The 18,988-nt window shown below is 36.1% G+C and overlaps 2 protein-coding genes across 3 annotated transcripts; one reads left to right on the top strand and one right to left on the bottom strand.

The window, feature by feature from the left end:
- Window positions 1-2,051: 2,051 nt before the first annotated feature.
- On the bottom strand, window positions 2,052-8,446 carry LOC122311185 (serine/threonine-protein kinase SRK2E). Of its 2 annotated transcripts, none has more exons than XM_043125623.1 (9): window positions 7,752-8,444; window positions 5,980-6,054; window positions 5,797-5,898; window positions 5,664-5,717; window positions 5,487-5,579; window positions 5,043-5,135; window positions 3,823-3,927; window positions 3,647-3,745; window positions 2,052-2,710 (listed from the first exon to the last, which is right to left on the bottom strand). In XM_043125623.1, exons 1-9 carry the CDS (start codon window positions 7,926-7,928, stop codon window positions 2,417-2,419), a joined length of 1,092 nt encoding a protein of 363 aa, XP_042981557.1. In that variant the 5' UTR covers window positions 7,929-8,444; the 3' UTR covers window positions 2,052-2,416. The 2 variants fall into 2 exon arrangements, with proteins under 2 accessions (XP_042981557.1, XP_042981558.1); XM_043125624.1 differs by lacking the exon at window positions 2,052-2,710 and adding an exon at window positions 2,717-3,439 and having other exon boundaries at window positions 7,752-8,446.
- Window positions 8,447-11,525: 3,079 nt separating this feature from the next.
- LOC122311021 (pentatricopeptide repeat-containing protein At2g15820, chloroplastic) lies at window positions 11,526-15,132 on the top strand. Its single transcript, XM_043125364.1, has 2 exons — window positions 11,526-12,268; window positions 13,061-15,132. Exons 1-2 carry the CDS (start codon window positions 11,642-11,644, stop codon window positions 14,936-14,938), a joined length of 2,505 nt encoding a protein of 834 aa, XP_042981298.1. The 5' UTR covers window positions 11,526-11,641; the 3' UTR covers window positions 14,939-15,132.
- Window positions 15,133-18,988: the final 3,856 nt, after the last annotated feature.

Raw genomic sequence — 18,988 nt, 5'->3', positions numbered from 1 at the left:
TATTTCTTCAAAAAAAAAATTCTTTCTTCTTCTCTAAACTATCTCAAAATTTTAATGGGCATTTGAGGTGGATCTACTTTTATACGAGGACTTGACATGTAAATGTTGCAGGTTTTGCTTAAGCATGGTTTCCTGCCTTTCTTATTTGGCAACTTAAAGAGTACTTAACAGGACTGCTTTATGTGAAAACCAGGTCCAACCATTATCCTCTCTTCTCAAGGAACAACTAACCTGAAGTACCTCATCATACTTAGACCCCGAGGCTTTCCCTTCACTGGTGTAAGTAAAACAACAATTTGCTTTCTCAGTCTGTCTTTAGTACTTCTCCATCATTTTTAACAAGATATATTTCTGGCACAACCTTGTTTTCTTTTTAACAGGTGACACTTGATGCCTTCATACGAGCTTCCAGTTAAGACAAAATATTGGGGATCTCAAAACTTGTGTGGACTCATCAACTAAAACAAGTAACTATGGAGCTTTTATCCAATAGGGAGAATGAATTAGAACTAATGAAGTAATTATACAAGAATGGAAAAGAATTGCACGTGATGACCTTTTTATATCCATCAACATTTCTATCAAACTTCATTACCGAGTTAATAGAGCACAAAAATACCTTCCACAAAACTATGGCTTGGTCCGATAGCATCCAATTCTCTGGATCATGATGTGAGGGTTTTGCAATTGGATTTTTCATTCTTCTAGCATTGAAGAATTGATTATACCGATTCTTTATGTCTTTCACTCTTTGATGGAATGATTCTTGATTAATGTTTATTTCTTAGCCGGAACACAATCCCACTGCAAGATATGAGTAGTGACACCAACTCAAAAAAATATGAACTTCAATAATAACTATGTTCGTGTCTGGATTTGGACATGGAATATCATAGAAAGGTTTATGATGCTCTTTCTCTCACCCTCTCCTTCACTTGGAGGAGTCCTCTCTCTCTCTCTCTCTCTCTCTCTCTCTCTCTCTCTCTCTCTCTCTCTCTCTCTCTCTCTCTCTCTCTCTCTCTCATTTTAATTATAGACCAAAATCCTTTTCCTCAGATGAGTCCTTTATTTTTTTTACTCTTCTATCTCAGACCCAGCTCTTGAACCCCCTCTGTAATATTTCTGTAGGCTAGCTTCAGGTCAAATCCCTGGACAAACTCGTAGATTCCAGGCACGGGCAAGGGCGGTTGCCGCGGGTTAAAGGATAGTAAGCTTGGGGTAGTCTACATAAGGCCTCCCAAGCACAGAAAAACCCGTCATTTTATGCTTTGCTCCCAAAAAAAAACTTCTTTTGGGGGGGCCCGAGCCCGCCCCAGGGGGGGAGGGGAGGAGGGAGGGGCCACACATGGTCCAAGCATTATTATCCTTGTGAAGCTCACAGACTGAGAGAACGAAGTAGAAAATGTTTTATATCTCCAGTTTCATCAGGTTTCCTTGGTCGGTTGAGAAACTACAAGAAGCCCTCCCCAAAATTTTATCCATATCCCAATCATTGAAATTTACGATTCTAAATAGGAGAGCCATCCAACTTATGCATCTTAGATGTTTAATATATGGGAGAGGGTTGGCCGCAGGTTCTGATTGTCGAAGGGGTGAGCTTCAATGTTGTTTCATCCCTTTGTGAGTGTGTACCTTTTGGTATTGGTTTTATAATCAGTTTCTATCGACAACATCGGAATTTTCTGTACAACAAAAAGAAAAGCCGGATTTAAACACAAGCATTGAATAGAAAAGGTTGAGAGAAAACTGTTGATTGTCTTCTGTCATTAAATGGATTGCTTGGTTTCAAGGTAAGACTTCTTTTGAACTTACCATTTCTTTTTCCTTGATGTCATGATTAACTTCGTATGTTTTGACCTCTAATCTTCTCGAGTTCGACACATCATCTCCTTACCTGGTTAGATTTCTCCTCTCCCTAGACAAACCAAACAATGGAAGGAGAATTAAACTCTATTCTCTGGCCTTTAATCTGCACTGAACCGAACCAAACCAAACGCGGTGTTAGTTCTTGCAAGCACGAGAAAAATAGTAAACCAATCTCCCAACGAAAGAAGGCAAGAGTTGACATACTGTTAAATTGGTCGCCAAAAGAAAAGAGAGACAAAGTGTTATGTTACAGTGCTACCAGTGCGAGACATAATTCCACTTGAAAAGTAGTCAAACATAAAAATACAGGTCAACAGATGCACATCACTGGAAAAGATTATACATGGAGCAAAAACAGGAGCGGTGAGAACAGATTCTTATTGACATGTACAAATTCCACACCACAGAATCCTCCATTACAGAGACAGGGCGAAAGCTTTTTCTGTAATCTTCCACACTCCCAAGTCTCAAGAAAAAAAAAAAAACGCCTAGGAGATGATTTGTGTCCACGCAAAATGCACACACCGTCCCTTGCAGGCAATGGTTATAATCACATTGCATAGACTATCTCTCCGCTGCTATCAATGTCAAGGTCAGGATCAGTCTCCAAGTCCTCCTCCATGTCTTCGTCAAATTCCAAGCTGCCAGTCAGATACTGGTTGAGACTCTGGCTCCCTGCAGCAGGAATGGTAGCCTCAGAAATTATCCGCATGATATCCTCATCGCTCTGCATGGGTTGATCAGGCTCTTCAAACTGAGTGTTCCTTGAGTTTTCATCCATGAGATCTGCTGGAAGGTTCTTCAAAAACCACTCGTGGTTCCTAATCTCAGGAATAGTTATCCTCTGTTGCCAAGTGAATTCGTGGGAATGTAAATTAGAAAGTCAATATTCAGCCAAAACCTTAATCAGACTCGGGAAAGCAAGGCACAGAACAGAAAGCACCAAGATTTGGAAAAACATGCACATATACTTTGTCGTCAGTTACAGATCAGACAAGCCACAAGCCAAGCAAAATCCAGGGGAGGTTAGCATTTAGAAAGATCTTGACCATTGCTAGGCACAGGTAACCTTAATTTCCAATTCTAAAACAATAATAAGTTCAATATATTTTATCATAACTGGGTCTACAAATGGAAACATGAAGAGGAAATCAGATAAAAGGAAGGGGATGGGTAAAGAATCTTGGATATTTTTGTGCAGCCAATGAGAATGGGAAGTGTCAATGGAGATTAAAAGCATCCACCCACAGCACTGTCTAGAATCCTTAAAGTTGCTGGAGTAGGATAGTTTGACACTTATCTCACTCAGTCAGTGAGCAAGTAGGCGAATAAGAGGTGAAAAACACATTTACACCACTTAAAAACAACAAATTAACTCCTATAAATGCTTACAATCCGAAGAACAGCAATAACTTTTTCTTTGGTGGGTGGGTATATTGAGGGGGTCATTTCGGTCCATGAGCTATGCAACTGGAGGTAACCGCTGCAACTGTCAAAATTCTTCAGGAAGGCAGGATTAGGTATGTGTATGCATGCCAATTCCATAAAATCTCACAACTTCGGACCTATTTACCTTTTCATAAAGAACCAAGAAAATAGGACAATAAGAGAAAAAACATTTTTTAAAAGCTTTTATAAATACAACAAAAAAGCAATTAAATTCAAAATCAAATAACACATAGAAGCAACCACGACATGGTGTTTGAAAGAAAGAAATGGCATTCATATCACAAAATGGAAGTTCTATAATAATAGATGCACGGGCACTAAGTGCACCAACCTTTGCAGGGTCAGCTACAAATATCCTCGAGATCAAATGGCGGCACTCTGGAGATATATGAACGTAGTCAGGAATTGAGTACTGGACATTCAAAATTCGCTGCAAAGACAGTGAATCATTTTAGTCAATCATTTCAGTGGAGCTAACAAACTCACCAATATGGTCCAATGGCTTACATGAATTGTCTTGCGGAAGTTTTTAGGCTCTTCAGGATCCTCGAAAGGGTATGCACCCACCAACATGACATATAAGGTCACCCCACAAGACCACACATCTGCAATCTGTAGACATCCCAGCAGATTATAAATAATTATATGAATTATCGTGCTGAATGCATGTGTAGAATAAAAAAATCGATGTACTATCATATGACATCTACCAATAAATTTGTCAGGAAATCAACCACAACACTGCAGTAAAATTTGGTCACTTCACAGCAGAAAGTATTTTGGGAGAAAATATGCTGGGCAGAATCAATACAGTTAGGAGGTTCTTTGTGAGCAGCCCTATTCTCTAATCTCCTACCCCAATAGACGACGTTTTAACCTTCTCTCTAGTCCGTCCAATATGAGTGTGGCACATTATATTATCATATCACTTTGACCATTCCATCGGCCCCAATCCCCATGTCTTCTGGGGATGTTAGAAAAGCAAAATGATTTATTTCTTTTTCTTTTCTTTTTTTAATTTTGTGTGTGTATGCACACACATGGGGGAGGGGGATCTAGATGACAGCTCTTAGGATGGGGAGAAAAAATTCGAATTAACTTCTTTGTTAGGTGTGTATGCATTGGATAGTGAAAAAACTGAACCCTAGAAGAGTTTGCTTTGTTACTTAACAATCAAAAACATCTTTTTGGGACAGAACTGCAAAACAAAGGCCAAGCTTCATCTGAATGGCAGTTAAAAATCAATAAGATTTTTTGCCAAGGTGAACCTGGTTGTAACCTCTGTAAGTGCAAGTGGATTTGTCAGGTCAGGGCTAGAAGTCAGATCCTATATTCGTGAGGCTGATTGTATAAGCGGTTGAAATAACTCCGATATTTGACCTTATTAATGGTGAAGACTGAGACACAAACAGATTAACCTTATAATATCATTTTAGAATGATGCTCAGATGTAGGGTTCAAGAAACCAACTTATAAGCCACAAGCTAAGAACAGTAACAATGCAAAATCAGAAAACCTATGATAATAGATTTATAAAGCTTCATAAATGATCAATGCTTGGGTGAGAGTAGTTCTAGGATGGGTAACCTCCTAGGAAGTTCTCGTGTTGCACCCTTAATTTAAAACAAAAAAAAAAGAAAAAAAAAATCCATGAGGAACTAGAGGTACCCCATAGATGATACAATTATAGTTGGACAGAATCAAATTCCTCCATGTAGTAACATTACCTTGCCATCATATTCTTTCTTCAGTAACACTTCTGGAGCAATATATGCAGGAGTGCCAACGGTTGATTTTGGTTGTGAATGCAGCACTGAGGACTGAGAAAAGAAAAGGGCAAGTCTAAATATGTAAATACTGAGAACCAATGATGGAAAAACGAATACAAAGATACCACAAATAAACAACAACAAACAGCTATGCACTGGACCATATTGTTGAAAAAGAGGTAAATATATTTTATTAATAGCACCCTAACAGGAAAATACAAAACGAAATTTTATTGATACATGTATAAATAATAAAATTAAAAACAAAAGCATATAAATAATGAAATTACCCTCCCATGATGTACTTTTGAAGTATTTCGAGTTTCATTGCAAATATCAAACTTTTAAATCACAGAAAGGCACCATAGTTGCACAATATAAAAGGCAAAAAAAAAATAGTACCTTGGAGTACCCAAAATCACAAATCTTTAAACGAGGAGCCGAACTTCCATCCAATAATGTGTTCTCCAATTTCAAGTCACGATGGCATACTTGCTTCACAAAAGATACAGAGAAAGACACCCATCTTAGACATATTCTTGTATCTTCTAAGACATATTATAAAGCTAATTCACGTACCATTGCATGACAGTAGCTAACTCCTGATATAAGTTGCTGGAAGAAGAAGCGCGCCTGCAAAAAGAGAAGAGTACAGTAAATGATGAGCACAGGGGAACCATCAGAAATGAAACGAACATGGTGGATAACAAACCTCGTCCTCACTGAACCGCCCAGCATTGCATATCCGTTCAAAGAGCTCTCCTCCAGAGGCATATTCCATCACAATAGCTAGATGAGTTGGTGTTAATATGACCTATAGCCACATCTTCATGTTAATGAATTTCAGAATAGACCAAGGGGAGAAAATATGATAAAATAATGAGATTAGACAGACCTCTTTGAATCTAACAATGTTGGGATGTCTCAAGGACCTGTGGTTTATAATTTCCCTCTGTACATTCTCATCTATCTGCACTTAAAAAAAAAAAAAAAAAAATTCTCATCTGTCCGTTAACGCCATATAAAAGTTTGGTAAACTACAAAGCCAGAAAGAAATCCATAAAAGGTCCAAGGCTCCAAGCACATCAAGATCCTTTATTTACAAATTATATTATGACAGGGTCTGTAGCCTACATCACAGGGACTGACCGATAGTTTCAGCCAACACAATCTCATAAAAGGATGAAAACTGACCTCAGTTTCGTGACAATATTTCCAATAAGATCTTGATCATGACCAATTATATGATATGTCCTACTGTATGTACCATAAATAAGATTAGCTTTACAAGTCTTTCACCCTAAGAGAAAGTCAAGCTCAAATTAGGTGGTTAAAACTTCCAAAATTGGTTCAGAAGGACATAATTTCTTTTCCTTTTTGTTAGAAATGAAATTAAGAAAATGATTTATAAAGTTAAGAATTCTCAGATAAGAATTTTGAGTTTTAAGATTAAATATTAAAATATTATATTTTAATATTATTATTGTATTGGGATTTGAAAAAGTTAGGAAAAAGTTAAATTATTTATTATATTTTGTATGGAAATTTGAAAAAATTGTAATGATGAGATGAGAATTTTATGTTTGAGATGAAAATTTTTTAGAGCCAAGCAGAACTCTAGCAAACTTCCTTTGAAGAAATTGGACAAATCTAAGACCCATGTGGAATAAGTCACTTTTTAATAGTGGCCCACTATTTTTTAAAAGAGGGTGCACAGAAGTAGCCCCAGGCCTGTATCATCGCTCATAAAATTATTAAAACGGGGTTTGTGGAAATGATTCTGTCAGTTAATTTATCTCACAAGATAAGATCAGCAGTACCGGGGTCCAACTTTATGCCAGGTACTGTACTGATAACCCATAGACCCTTAGAGCATTCTTATCGGATCATGCATATGTAAAAATAATATACGTTTTAACCATTAGAGATTAAAAGCAGTTCACAACGGAATAGGCAAACTCAAATTTTAACCATTATTTGAGTTTGAGCTACCATATATGTAAACGGAAAGACAAATTTGATGGTTACTGTTGAATGAGCAAATATATATTTTATTATTTTTTATAACATTCTCTCTCTTCTCTCCATCTACATCCACAAACATCTAGATAATTTAATTAAAATATGATTACTAATTAACATATAATAGGTAGAATAGTAAAATATGATAAAATAAAATAAATTAATAATTAAAAAAATTAAATATTTTTATAATTATTAATTACTCATTACTATATAATGAATACATAGATAACTTAATATGAAAATTTGATGTGAATAATCAAAATCAAATTCATCTTATATTATTTCTTGTTATATAATAAAAAAATAGTTATTCCAACATAAAGACTTATGTAAATAGAATAACCAAAATCTAAATTCATCTTACATTCATAAAAAAAAAAAATGTCATTTACATATGCTTAATCCAGAATAAAAACCGAATAAAGCACTCAATTCCTTCAAAACATAAACACGCACATACCGAAGTAACCAGAATCGAACACCGACCAACTAATCTCATTGACCCTCAAACCCAATAAACCACTCAACTACTAAAGAAAGAATATACGGAAATCCTTAAATTTGCGAACAGAAACTCAAACTGAGCTCGAATTAAAGAAAGAATGAACGAAAGAAGAAACTATAAGTATCTTAGACGCTAACCTTCTCACCCCTCTCAATGTACTTCACGGCGACCAGCTCCTCGGTCTGCTTGTCCCTCATCAGCCTAGCCACCCCGAAATTTCCCGAGCCGATATCTTTCACCAGTTCGTACCGATCACTATCGTGCATGATCGGCATGTCCATGCCCGGCCCCACAGTGATCGCCGACCGATCCATCTCTCTCTTTATCTCTCTAGCTCTCTCTCTCTCTGTCTCTCTCTCTAAAAAAACGCCAGGCACTAACGCACAAGCTCAATATCCTTCTCTCACATTATATCATTGTTGTGGGGATGTTATAAGAAACTCAATACGCCAAATGGCTGAGTACAAAACCCTAATCAAGATCAAGCTGGAAGAGAAGCGGTGAAGGCGCGACGTGGCTCAACGTGGGCCACTAGATTGAAGAGAAGCAGGTGGTTGAAGGAAGAGACTGGAAAATAGGCTAGAACCCGTGAAGCTTTACCCACCACAGCACACCCACACAGCTGGTTTTGTTTTTGGAGAGGAGGGGGGGGGGGGGGTGTGGTCCAGATTTTTAGAGTAGCAGAGAGATATATAGATAGGAAGACGGTGACGGAACTCGTGAATCACTCTCTCTGAGAGGGAGTCCCTGCGCTTGCTTTTATTCAAACAAATCCACCAAGAAGTTGGAAGGAGAGGACAGCGTGCGTTGAGGGTACAGAGATATTTTCCCTTTTTAATTCCTATCTGTTCATTTTTATATTGTCTCGAAGTAAGTGCAGAGTCTTACAACAGAACGACGGAAATTGTTGAAAGAGTTTTGTCAAGTATTAAAATTTATGTATTAATATTAATTTTTTATATTTAAAATTTAAATTAATATTATTTTTAATAAAATTTAATTTTTAGTAAATTATATTAAATTGATATATATATTAATACGTATTATAACTAGATTTTTCTTCGATGAAATACAGGGGTTGGTCTGTGATGTTTCAGCGTCAGCCCGTGTCGTGCTACAGCATACGTCAAATGCAGACACGTGTTCTTATGCGCCCTTTTTTGACGAACGTGTCTGGATTTTTTATTGTGTTCCATTTTATAATGTCAAAACAGATTTTTAAAAAATAAATAATTAAAATAAATTCCAGTAAAATAAAATTAATTATGAATAATGAAAGATTTATTTTTATTATTTTATTTTTATTTATTTTTCTGATTGAAGAAGTAACTATTAGTAAAATTAAATATTTTTTTATTTTTTTTAATGATTAAAAATGTTAACAAAATAATTAAAAAATAAAAATTTCAAATACATTTAAATAATAAAAAGTGATAAAAGGATAATAAATATAGAGAAATGCTACACATCATCCCACACCACACACTTTATATATTAAAATATTATTTTTTATTTTTTTTATTTTTTATTTCATTTTATTTTAATTAAACTAATTGAATTATTCTATTTATCATCCACACACTATATATTTATTATAGAAAAAATAAAAAAAAAATAAAATAAATATAATATATGAAGTGTGGGGATGACAAAAAAAATTTTCTATAAATATATCTTCATCTGGACAAGTGGATAAGGTTGGCAAAGTCCCGTTGATACGACTTTCAATTCCTGCTACCAACATTACCGTATATAAAATTAAGATTTGACCTAATTGCATCGATTAGAGAGGCATGTATGACTATTGTCTCCTAACTGTATATAAATATGTCCAATGAATTCAAGTTTGATTCTTCTAAATCAAGTTATAAAATAAAAATATATTAATATTTAAATAAAGGTGAAATAACATAATGACATTTTTTTTTTAACATAACAACATATAAGGTTATTTAGATAGTGAAATGAGATAGTTTTAACTAAAAGTTAAAAGTTGAATAAATTATTTTTAGAATATTATTTTTTAATATTATTATTATTTTAAAATTTAAAAAAGTTAAAATTTTTATTATATTTTATGTAAAAATTTAGAAAAATTATAATAATGAAATGAGATGAGATAAATTGAAAATATTTTTTAATTCAAACGGTCTCTAAACTCCTACTTCAAAATAACTATTCAATAGTAAATCCTCTTAAAATTATTATAAAAGATAGTAAATTCTTCGCGTCAAATAATGAAATATTTTATTTCCTGCCTTCTAATATTGAATATGGGATATTGCAAATAATATTTTTGTTATGAATTTTCAGTTGATAAAACTTTACTATCTAACTCTAGGTAAATGAAATATGACCTTGTCATATTTGATAAGGGTAAAATTGTGAACTTATCAAACAAGGTTTTGAAAATTAAATTGGATACAAATGGAAGGTTCATTTGAGTTAAAAAGAAAAAAAAAAAACATTTAGGCCTGATTTTGATAATAAAATGAGATGAGATAATTTATGAATAATAGTGAAATAATTTAAGTTAATATATTTTAAGGGGTTTTGAAAAATAAAAGAGAAAAAATTGAATAAAAATATTATAAAGTTAAAATATTATTAGAATATAATTTTTGTATATTATTTTTTATTTGAGATTTAAAAATGTTGAATTATTTTTTGTGTTTTGTTTGAGAATTTGAAAAAGTTGTAATAATTAGATAATGATTATATGAAAAAGTTAAAAATTGAAAAATATTTATATTTGTAGTGTTTAGATATTGGGATGAACTGAAATGAGATGATATAGGATGTGATTGGAGGATTTTGCCATCCAAACCATGTCTCAATAGTTATCAAGGAAGTCTTTAGTTAGGAAAAAGTTTAGAATATGCATATATTTTAAGAAATTTTCATTTTGTAAGGACTAGAATGACCAACCATCCTATCATAACTCTAGTCTCATGCACAAAGTCTTGACATAGACATTACAATGAGATTTTAGAGGCATTGCTCAGAAAATCACTTAGATTACAAGGTTGGATAGTGTAGTTACCAAAATTTAGAAGTTGGTAACTCTTCTTTTCAAAACTATTCAAGATAATTTATTCAAAAGTTTGGAATATCCATTGCTTCGATTCAACACCTTCAATGGAAAGGATGTATGGAAAACCAAAAGAGTTTGGTAACTGGATTGGAGATGAAATTTATTGAACAAGGACAGTGCTACAGGCACCGTTGGTGGCTGGCTCCTGCTAGGAGCCACCATTAAGCAAATACAATTTTTTTTTTTAGTTTTTTTTAAATTATTTTTTAATACTTTTAAACATTTTAAAAAAATATAAAAAAAATTATAATAATATTAAAAAAAAATTTTAATCATTAAAAAAAAATAAAATAGAGCCAACGGTAGCCTATCATTTTCCATTGAACAAATACCCATTAAAAACTGTGTGATTGAGCTGCCTATGCCGAAAAAAATAGCCGCTGCGGTCCAACTTTTACTGTAGTGGGAAGTGATTGCCTCATGTCAGGGCACCGACCCATTTTATCCTACAAACCCTGCCCACTTTTTCTATGAAGAGTTTCAACTCAATGATGATCAATTGAATAATTTTGATTTATTTAAAATATGTTTTTATTTTTATAATTAATACATAAATTAAATCATTATTGGGTCAGCAATATTATGCTTAAATGATGTTATACTTGCAAAGTCATGAATAACTTTACTCTTCATTATATTTTTAATAATTATATTTAAAAATATTTACATTAAACATCATTTATATGATATAATTTAATTTAAAAAATAATTTTTAAAATTTAAATCTTAGCAATACCATTTTTTTTTTTTTCACTTCGAAAATTAATAAGATTTTGAATCAACCTGGGCGGCTGGGCCTAATGGATACCCACGGGCCCCAGTGGTCAGTGCCCAAAGTGGGCGCCCAAACCGTCTCGGAGAGATAAACCTACAAAGCCTTTCGAAGCTCGAAGCCTCGAAGTCGAACCTCAGAGCAGATCAGAGAGGGAAGAGATGCTTCTGAGCAGAGCTCAAGACCTCCCGCCATCCTCCACTCTTGCACTCGCCTCTCCGTGTACGTTCGTACCTAGCCTCTGCTCCTCAAAACCTTACCCCAAAAGCGTAATCCGTTCAATCCCCATGCGCCCCTCCCTCTCCCTTCTGCGCTCCCTCTCTTTCCCACTCTCCCACCACCGCCCACACCACCGATTACTTTGCTCTATATTCACCCCACCTTTCTATTTGTCCCCAAAACCCCTGAGGTTTCGTACTCTCTGCGCGGTTTCTAATAGAACTTCTGTCGAACAGTTGGCGTGCGAGGCGCCACTGTCCGAAACACAGGAGAATTGGGATTTCAGTGACAATAATGAGAGTGAGGCGGCTTTTGATTTCGATAAAAATGTTGGGTATCTGGATTTGAAGCACGCCGCGGTGCCGGCTCTGGACGTGAAGGAGCTAGCGGAGCTGCCGGAACAATGGAGGCGATCGAAGCTGGCATGGCTGTGTAAGGAGCTCCCCGCGCATAAGGGCGGGACGCTTGTTCGGGTACTTAATGCACAGCGGAAGTGGATGAGGCAAGAGGACGCCACTTATGTCGCAGTGCATTGTATGCGGATTCGCGAGAACGAGGCCGGGTTTAAGGTGAATTTCACAACTTTCCGTCCCCGTAACGAGGGATTCTACCATATTCCGTGCATTTTGGGTTCAATTCATTGCTGATTGGTGTCAATACTTCATTGTGGTAATTGGTGGATTTCTATTTTATAGTGGTAATCGGTGGATATCTATTTTATAGTGAACTGTTTAAAAAATATTCAGGGTGTGATTGTGGCTCATTGTTAATTTGATGAATTTATGTTCAGGGGTCTTGAATGCTGGATGCTAAGATGTCTGATTCTTGTGCGCCCGTCTTTTTGTTGCATAGGAATTATTTTCATGTTCATGACAGTGAAATTACCCGCATAGCATCAGAGAGAAAGAATATGACCTATTTGTTGTCTCACGTTGTGGCAACACAAATAGTTTAGGAAGTAATTGAAATGCTACTATTATGTACAAGTTTTCTCCTCACTTTTGTATTTTCCTCCTTTTCCATCCCCTTTGTTTATCACTCTCTATATTTTCCTTTTTATAATCCAAACTCAATAAAAAATGAAATCACTCAGATAGGTTAGGCATGCAACTGATTAACCAGTCCAATTAGAGCTGTGGCAAACGTTTTTTTAATACTTAAAAAAAAAAAAAGATTTCTGAACCAGTCCACCATCTAAATTGCACCAGTCCCAGAAATTTGTGGTATCTTCCTGTTTCTTCCCCTCCCCCACCATTCTTATAGCTCGTATCATAATAATATTGGTTGTTTTATTATTTATTCATGCAACTTGGATTTGGCTTGGATTGCTTGAGCCGTCTTATAACTTTTTTCTTCCCTAGGTGTACAAATGGATGATGCAACAACATTGGTATCGATTTGATTTTGCTCTTGCTACCAAGCTAGCTGATTACATGGGTAAGGAGCGGAAGTTCTCAAAATGTCGAGAGATATTTGACGATATAATAAATCAGGGACGTGTGCCTAGTGAATCTACATTCCATATACTGATTGTTGCCTATCTTAGTTCACCAATTGAAGGTTGCTTGGAGGAAGCATGTAGCATTTACAATCGTATGATTCAGCTTGGAGGTTACCAGCCCCGACTTAGCTTGCATAATTCCCTCTTCAAAGCTCTTGTAAGCAAACCAGGAGCCTCCTCAAAGAATTATCTCAAACAAGCTGAGTTTATTTTTCACAACTTGGTGACAAGTGGACTGGAGATACACAAGGATATCTATGGTGGCCTTATTTGGTTACATAGCTATCAGGACACCGTTGATAGAGAAAGAATAATGTCATTACTGAAGGAAATGCAAAATGCAGGACTTGAAGAGGGCAAAGAAGTGCTTTTGTCCATGTTGCGTGTTTGCTCAAAGGAGGGAGATGTAGGGGAAGCAGAACGAACTTGGCTCAAACTCCTCTGTATCGACTGTGGCATCCCACCTCTGGCTTTTGTGTATAAAATGGAAGTCTATGCCAAGGTTGGAGAACCCAAAAAATCCCTGAAGATATTCAGAGAGATGCAGGAACAATTGGGTTCATCCAGTGTTGCAGCATATCATGAAATCATAGAGGTTTTATGTAAGGCTCAGGAAGTAGAACTTGCAGAGTCCCTTATGGTGGAATTCATAAAGAGTAATTTGAAGCCTCTTACACCATCTTATATTGATGTGATGAATATGTACTTCAACTTGAGCCTACATGATAAATTAGAGCTAGTCTTCTCCCAGTGCCTTGAGAAATGTCAACCCAATCGCACCGTTTACAGTATATACCTGGATTCTTTGGTGAAAGTTGGCAATCTTGACAAGGTTGAGGAGATCTTTAATGTAATGCGGAGTAACCAGGCAATTGGTGTTAACTCTCGATCCTGCAACACTATTTTAGGTGGATATCTGTCTTCAGGAGAGTATGTGAAGGCAGAGAAGATATATGATCTGATGTGCCAGAAGACATATGATATCGATTCCCCTTTAATGGAGAAGCTTGATTATGTTCTGAGTCTGAGTAGGAAACGGGTTAAGAAACCAGTAAGTCTGAAGCTAAGCAAAGAACAGCGAGAGATTTTGGTAGGTTTGCTCTTAGGTGGGTTGCGGATTGAATCAGATGAAGAGAGGAAGAACCACAGACTTCGGTTTGAATTCATTGAAAATTCCAGCTCTCATTTTGTTTTGAAGAGACATATACATGAGCAATATTATGAGTGGTTACATCCATCATGTAAGCCAAGCGAAGGTGCCAATGACATACCACTTGGATTTTGTACAATATCCCATTCTTATTTTGGTTTCTATGCGGACCAGTTTTGGCCAAAAGGCAGGCCCATGATCCCAAAGTTAATTCATAGGTGGCTGTCGCCATGTGCTCTTGCATACTGGTATATGTATGGGGGCTATAGAACTTCTTCAGGGGATATTTTGTTGAAGCTGAAAGGAAATCCTGAGGGTGTTGACAAGGTTGTAAAAGCATTGAAGGCAAAGTCCTTGGAGTGCAGGGTGAAGAGGAAGGGAAGAGTATTTTGGATAGGTTTTCTGGGAAGCAATTCCTTGTGGTTTTGGAAACTAATTGAACCTTATGTTTTAGATGACATGAAAGATTTTCTGAGAGCAGGTGTTGCAACCTCGGAAAACATTTCGGGAGAAACGGAGGACATTAATTGTGATGATGTGTCAGAAACTGATGAAATGGCCTCTAATTGTAGTGATGATGATTCATAACTTTTATGGGCTGCCGTTTTTTATGGACTGCAAATGATGCATAATGAACACCGGAAAGACTACTCATGAAGTTTGGAGGCCTCCCCAACAATTATATCATATCCTGGGGATTTTGCATAGATGTACATATTCAAATTCATAGAGATCAAGTAACTTATCTATACAATTCAGCTAGTGAAAAGAGCTTTTTCATATTCTGTCATCGTCATGCTCTAATGTTGGAATGCATCACGGCTTGTCGGCACAGCCGAATGCAGAGGCCTGATTACCATAGGAGGGAACTATTCTAGAGAACCGCGATTCACGATATGAATAGAGGGCTGCGTTGCATGAGATGGCACGAAAGTGATACATTTTTCGATCAAAAAACGGAATGGAATAATGCATGAGAGTTGGGTGGCCAGCATCGGCCTTGACCCTATTCTGGGCTATATGATTCTCAGCCCATTGATCCTATTCTGGGCTACATGATTGTCGGCTGCAGTTTACCTCTGGATCTGTTCATTGGGCTTATAACATTAAAAAAAAATTGCAAATCTGTTTACTCACACTAGACAGTACACATGTGAAAGCCTAATACAAGATTAAACGGTTGGCAATATTTGATGCAAATAATGAAGTCGGATTATGATAAAGATGCATTTTCTTAATGACAAATCTGACAAGCGGAAAATTATATGAGATGATAAGCTAAAGGGACTTTCTGAAGTGGACTTCTTCATTGGCTTCACCTTCTCAAAGCTTCTAAACGCCCATTTCATCAAGACGTGAAGAATATTGAGTTCTTTCTAATTAATGTGAGCTCAGAAGGCATTTTTGCTCAAAAGTTATTATATTTATGCAAACCTGGTTATGAATTTGTTTTTCTTTCATTTCAAAGAGTGCAGATGGGGGGAACTACTGGCTAGGTAATCTTAATGCTAACGTTCCTCGTAACATACATGAGAAAAATAATTGATGCAGGTGATTTGGTGCAGGAATTGCGCACGAAAAAAGAAGTGAAAAATGAAACAGTGGGAGGTGTGCGCAATTCCTGCGCCAACTCCCCTGTATGTAGCATTTCTGTTTTAAGAATTTTACCGGGACCATTAGAAAGTGGGAAGATAAGACGTTGCCACTCATGGAAAGCAATTAGAAAATGACCTGTCATCTTTTTAGGGACAACAGGGTCAAGGAAACCTTCATGTCCCGTTTGATCCTTTACAAAGAGAATATGTTTCTCTGATATGTTGCCGGCGTGCCTGCACACACTACTACTACTACTCAAAAACCTTACAAATTCACTACGGTATATACTCTACCAGGATTGCATGATTCATCCAGTTAGATTCCTAGCTAGCTCTTTATCTGATATTAAAGTAGCATTTTGGTAATAATTATTAACTGACCCACTAAAAACTTTGTCAGTATGTCTTACAATCAATCCTCTCTCTACTAGCAAGAGCATGAGACACCGATCTCTGCAGCATTCTAAATATTAAATTCGTTGAAAGTTCCTTCTTGTTATTTGAACTGGGAGCTGAACTGAGGGCTTCATATGGCATGGCATGACTCATGAGCCGTGTCTTTTGGTTTGTGATAAGGAATGTTGAGCATTAGATATAGGAAATTGATGCTTGAACTTTAAGAGTACTCCAGTCCCTGAAAAGCAGCCATAACGCAAGGTTATTAGCTGTTCTTAGATCATTAGAGTACTTCTTAGATCATTTGTAATTTCACGAATCTTATATTGGAGTCTTAACTCTTTTTTCCCAATAATGGATAACCCAAAAAAATCAACATCAAGCATGTGATCAGAACCAAAGGACAGTGGATTTTAAGAGCTAAAAAGCCAACAGCAACACTGCAATTCAAGAAGAGTGTTGAAGGTTGTAAGTAGTTGTACATTTTCATGTAAAATAAGGAATGATTTCAATTTCAATTTGCATTGGCGTTAGAGATTAGAACAGTGAAATTTTCACAAAACAGAAAAAAGGGCACAGCAAAACCTTTTTTTACTTTCGTTCTTGTTTCGTGCACGGGTTGGAAACGTACTATTGAAAATGAAAAGGAAAAGGAAAGTGGTGGAAAACAATCCAAAGAACAGGTGGGAGGAGCCGAGGAGGAGACATGGTCAGATATTGGGAAGAGAGAGAGAAAGATATGTCAAAGAGAGAATCTTATGGGCGGTGGGATCCACCAATATTCGAATGGTTGAGAGCACCGCCGTTGGGATGCGGCGAACCGATTCCTCCGCATTTACTTTATAGCACGTCATGCCACGCGACCCCCACGCTGCATCCCACGTTTTTTTTTTCACCATCCCCACCAACAGCCCTTTTTTTCTTTTGTGGGCTTCCCAGCTTTTTGTATCTGCAGGAATTGCTTTATTTATTTTTACTGATTATATACCTTTTTTTATAATATTTTATAAGAAAAGGAGGAGTATGTTCAACTTTCAAAGTCAAATCTGATATGAGAGATTTAGAAGGAAAATGCTCTTCATCATTGTATTATTTAACATCATGAGTCCACACAACAAATAAAAATTCTGCAGTATTCTCATTTAGTCGTATAGGTTGCGCCTATATATCATGCATCCAGTTATGTCTGGAAGAGGTCATGAATGTATAATAAAAGCTTCCTGGAAGGGACTGAAAAATGAAAACATCATTTAAAGACAGCGACACCGATGATGTTTAATAAATCGTTAATGGAAGTGAAAATAATAATATGACAACCTCTACTCATGAATACGGATAATTTAAATAATTTAATGATGGGATGTTGCGTTCAATGCATAGAGCACATTTTTCAAAGCAAAAAGTGTTTTTTTTTTCACTGTTTTGGCCTATGCAGCTGTTGAATTTTGGCGATCAGATCAACAGCTCAATTTATGTTGCATCTCTCTCTCTCTCTCTCTCTCTCTCTGCAACGTCTAATTGGTAAAAGGAAAAATGAATAGTTTTGTGGCCCAAAGCCAAGCTAACCCTAGGAAGGAAGGAAATACTTATCATTATACTGTAGTTGATGCGCATGAAGCAAGAAAAGGGAGGACATGCAGCCTACTCATGATTAAACACAGCACACATTTCCTACATATGCAATCGAAATTCTGAGAAGTAAAACGGATATGCCTGGCACCAATATTAATGGAGCCAAAGCCATATTCATACTGCTATAGAATACAGTAGTCACACTTAGACTAAAATATTGGAATTTCATTTCAGATACTGACCAAAAGTGGCTGATGATTATACAGCTTCGAAGAAAAAACTCATACTTATAATGCAGACCATTGAGAATGTTTTTCAAGAATTTTACCATCAACACATGAATTATCTCTCTCTCTCTCTCTCTCTCTGCCCCCGAGAGTTGAAACTTTTGGATGGGTAAAAGTAAAGATGATGAAAAGAATAGGGAGAATGATGATGTAGCCCTGCAGGTTCTGGGAGAGAAAAAGTGACCAATAAAGTGGAATTCTTGCTAGGAACAAGCGGGAGCAATAATAATGCCACTCAACAACTCCCAAAAGTAGACAGGGACACCAAACCCTAAAATGACAATAACAGCCTCAGAAAATAATTGCCCTAAGTAAACAAATTTAAAAAAAATATGTTAAAACTCTTTAATTTTATCTCCATTTATTATAAAAAGATTCCAGCTTAATTGACAAACATGAGCTCCTCAAAAAAGAAAAAAAAAAAAAGAAAAAAAAAAAGAAAGAAAAAAGAAATGATGATATGGACAAAGGATACCCTCATGAGGAGGTCACCACCACACACAAAGGCCATGCATGAACATGAGCTTTGTCATCACGTCAAAGATGCTTTCATGGGGGCGATCGATAAGGATAGCGTGTGTCCTTTTCGAAAGTATTTAAAATAAGGTATCTTAATTAATTTGTTCCTTGGATTCAATCTATTGTTTTTGTAATTTTCTTGAAAACGAAAGGGAATTGGCTTGTTCATTGAATCTTGTGAGAATTTAATAAGCAGCACTAGTATACCTCACAAAGTATTGAAAAAAACAAAAAAAAAAAAAAAAAAAGTCTCTAATCGTGGGGTAACC

The sequence above is a fragment of the Carya illinoinensis genome, chromosome 5, assembly GCF_018687715.1.
Source record: "Carya illinoinensis cultivar Pawnee chromosome 5, C.illinoinensisPawnee_v1, whole genome shotgun sequence".
NCBI classification, from domain to species: Eukaryota; Viridiplantae; Streptophyta; class Magnoliopsida; order Fagales; family Juglandaceae; genus Carya; species Carya illinoinensis.
This window is presented reverse-complemented; position numbering and strand designations above follow the sequence as displayed.

What these genes read in the sequence shown, in the direction of transcription:
- LOC122311185 (XM_043125623.1), bottom strand. Translation starts at nt 7,928, where the DNA reads ATGGATCGGTCGGCGATCACTGTGGGGCCGGGCATGGACATGCCGATC. An exon ending in ACATTGTTAGATTCAAAGAG is followed by an intron (nt 5,899 to 5,979) that starts GTCTGTCTAATC and finishes ATGTGGCTATAG; the next exon opens with GTCATATTAACACCAACTCA. An exon ending in TTAGCTACTGTCATGCAATG is followed by an intron (nt 5,580 to 5,663) that starts GTACGTGAATTA and finishes TCTTTTGTGAAG; the next exon opens with CAAGTATGCCATCGTGACTT.
- LOC122311021 (XM_043125364.1), top strand. Translation starts at nt 11,642, where the DNA reads ATGCTTCTGAGCAGAGCTCAAGACCTCCCGCCATCCTCCACTCTTGCA. An exon ending in AGAACGAGGCCGGGTTTAAG is followed by an intron (nt 12,269 to 13,060) that starts GTGAATTTCACA and finishes TTTCTTCCCTAG; the next exon opens with GTGTACAAATGGATGATGCA.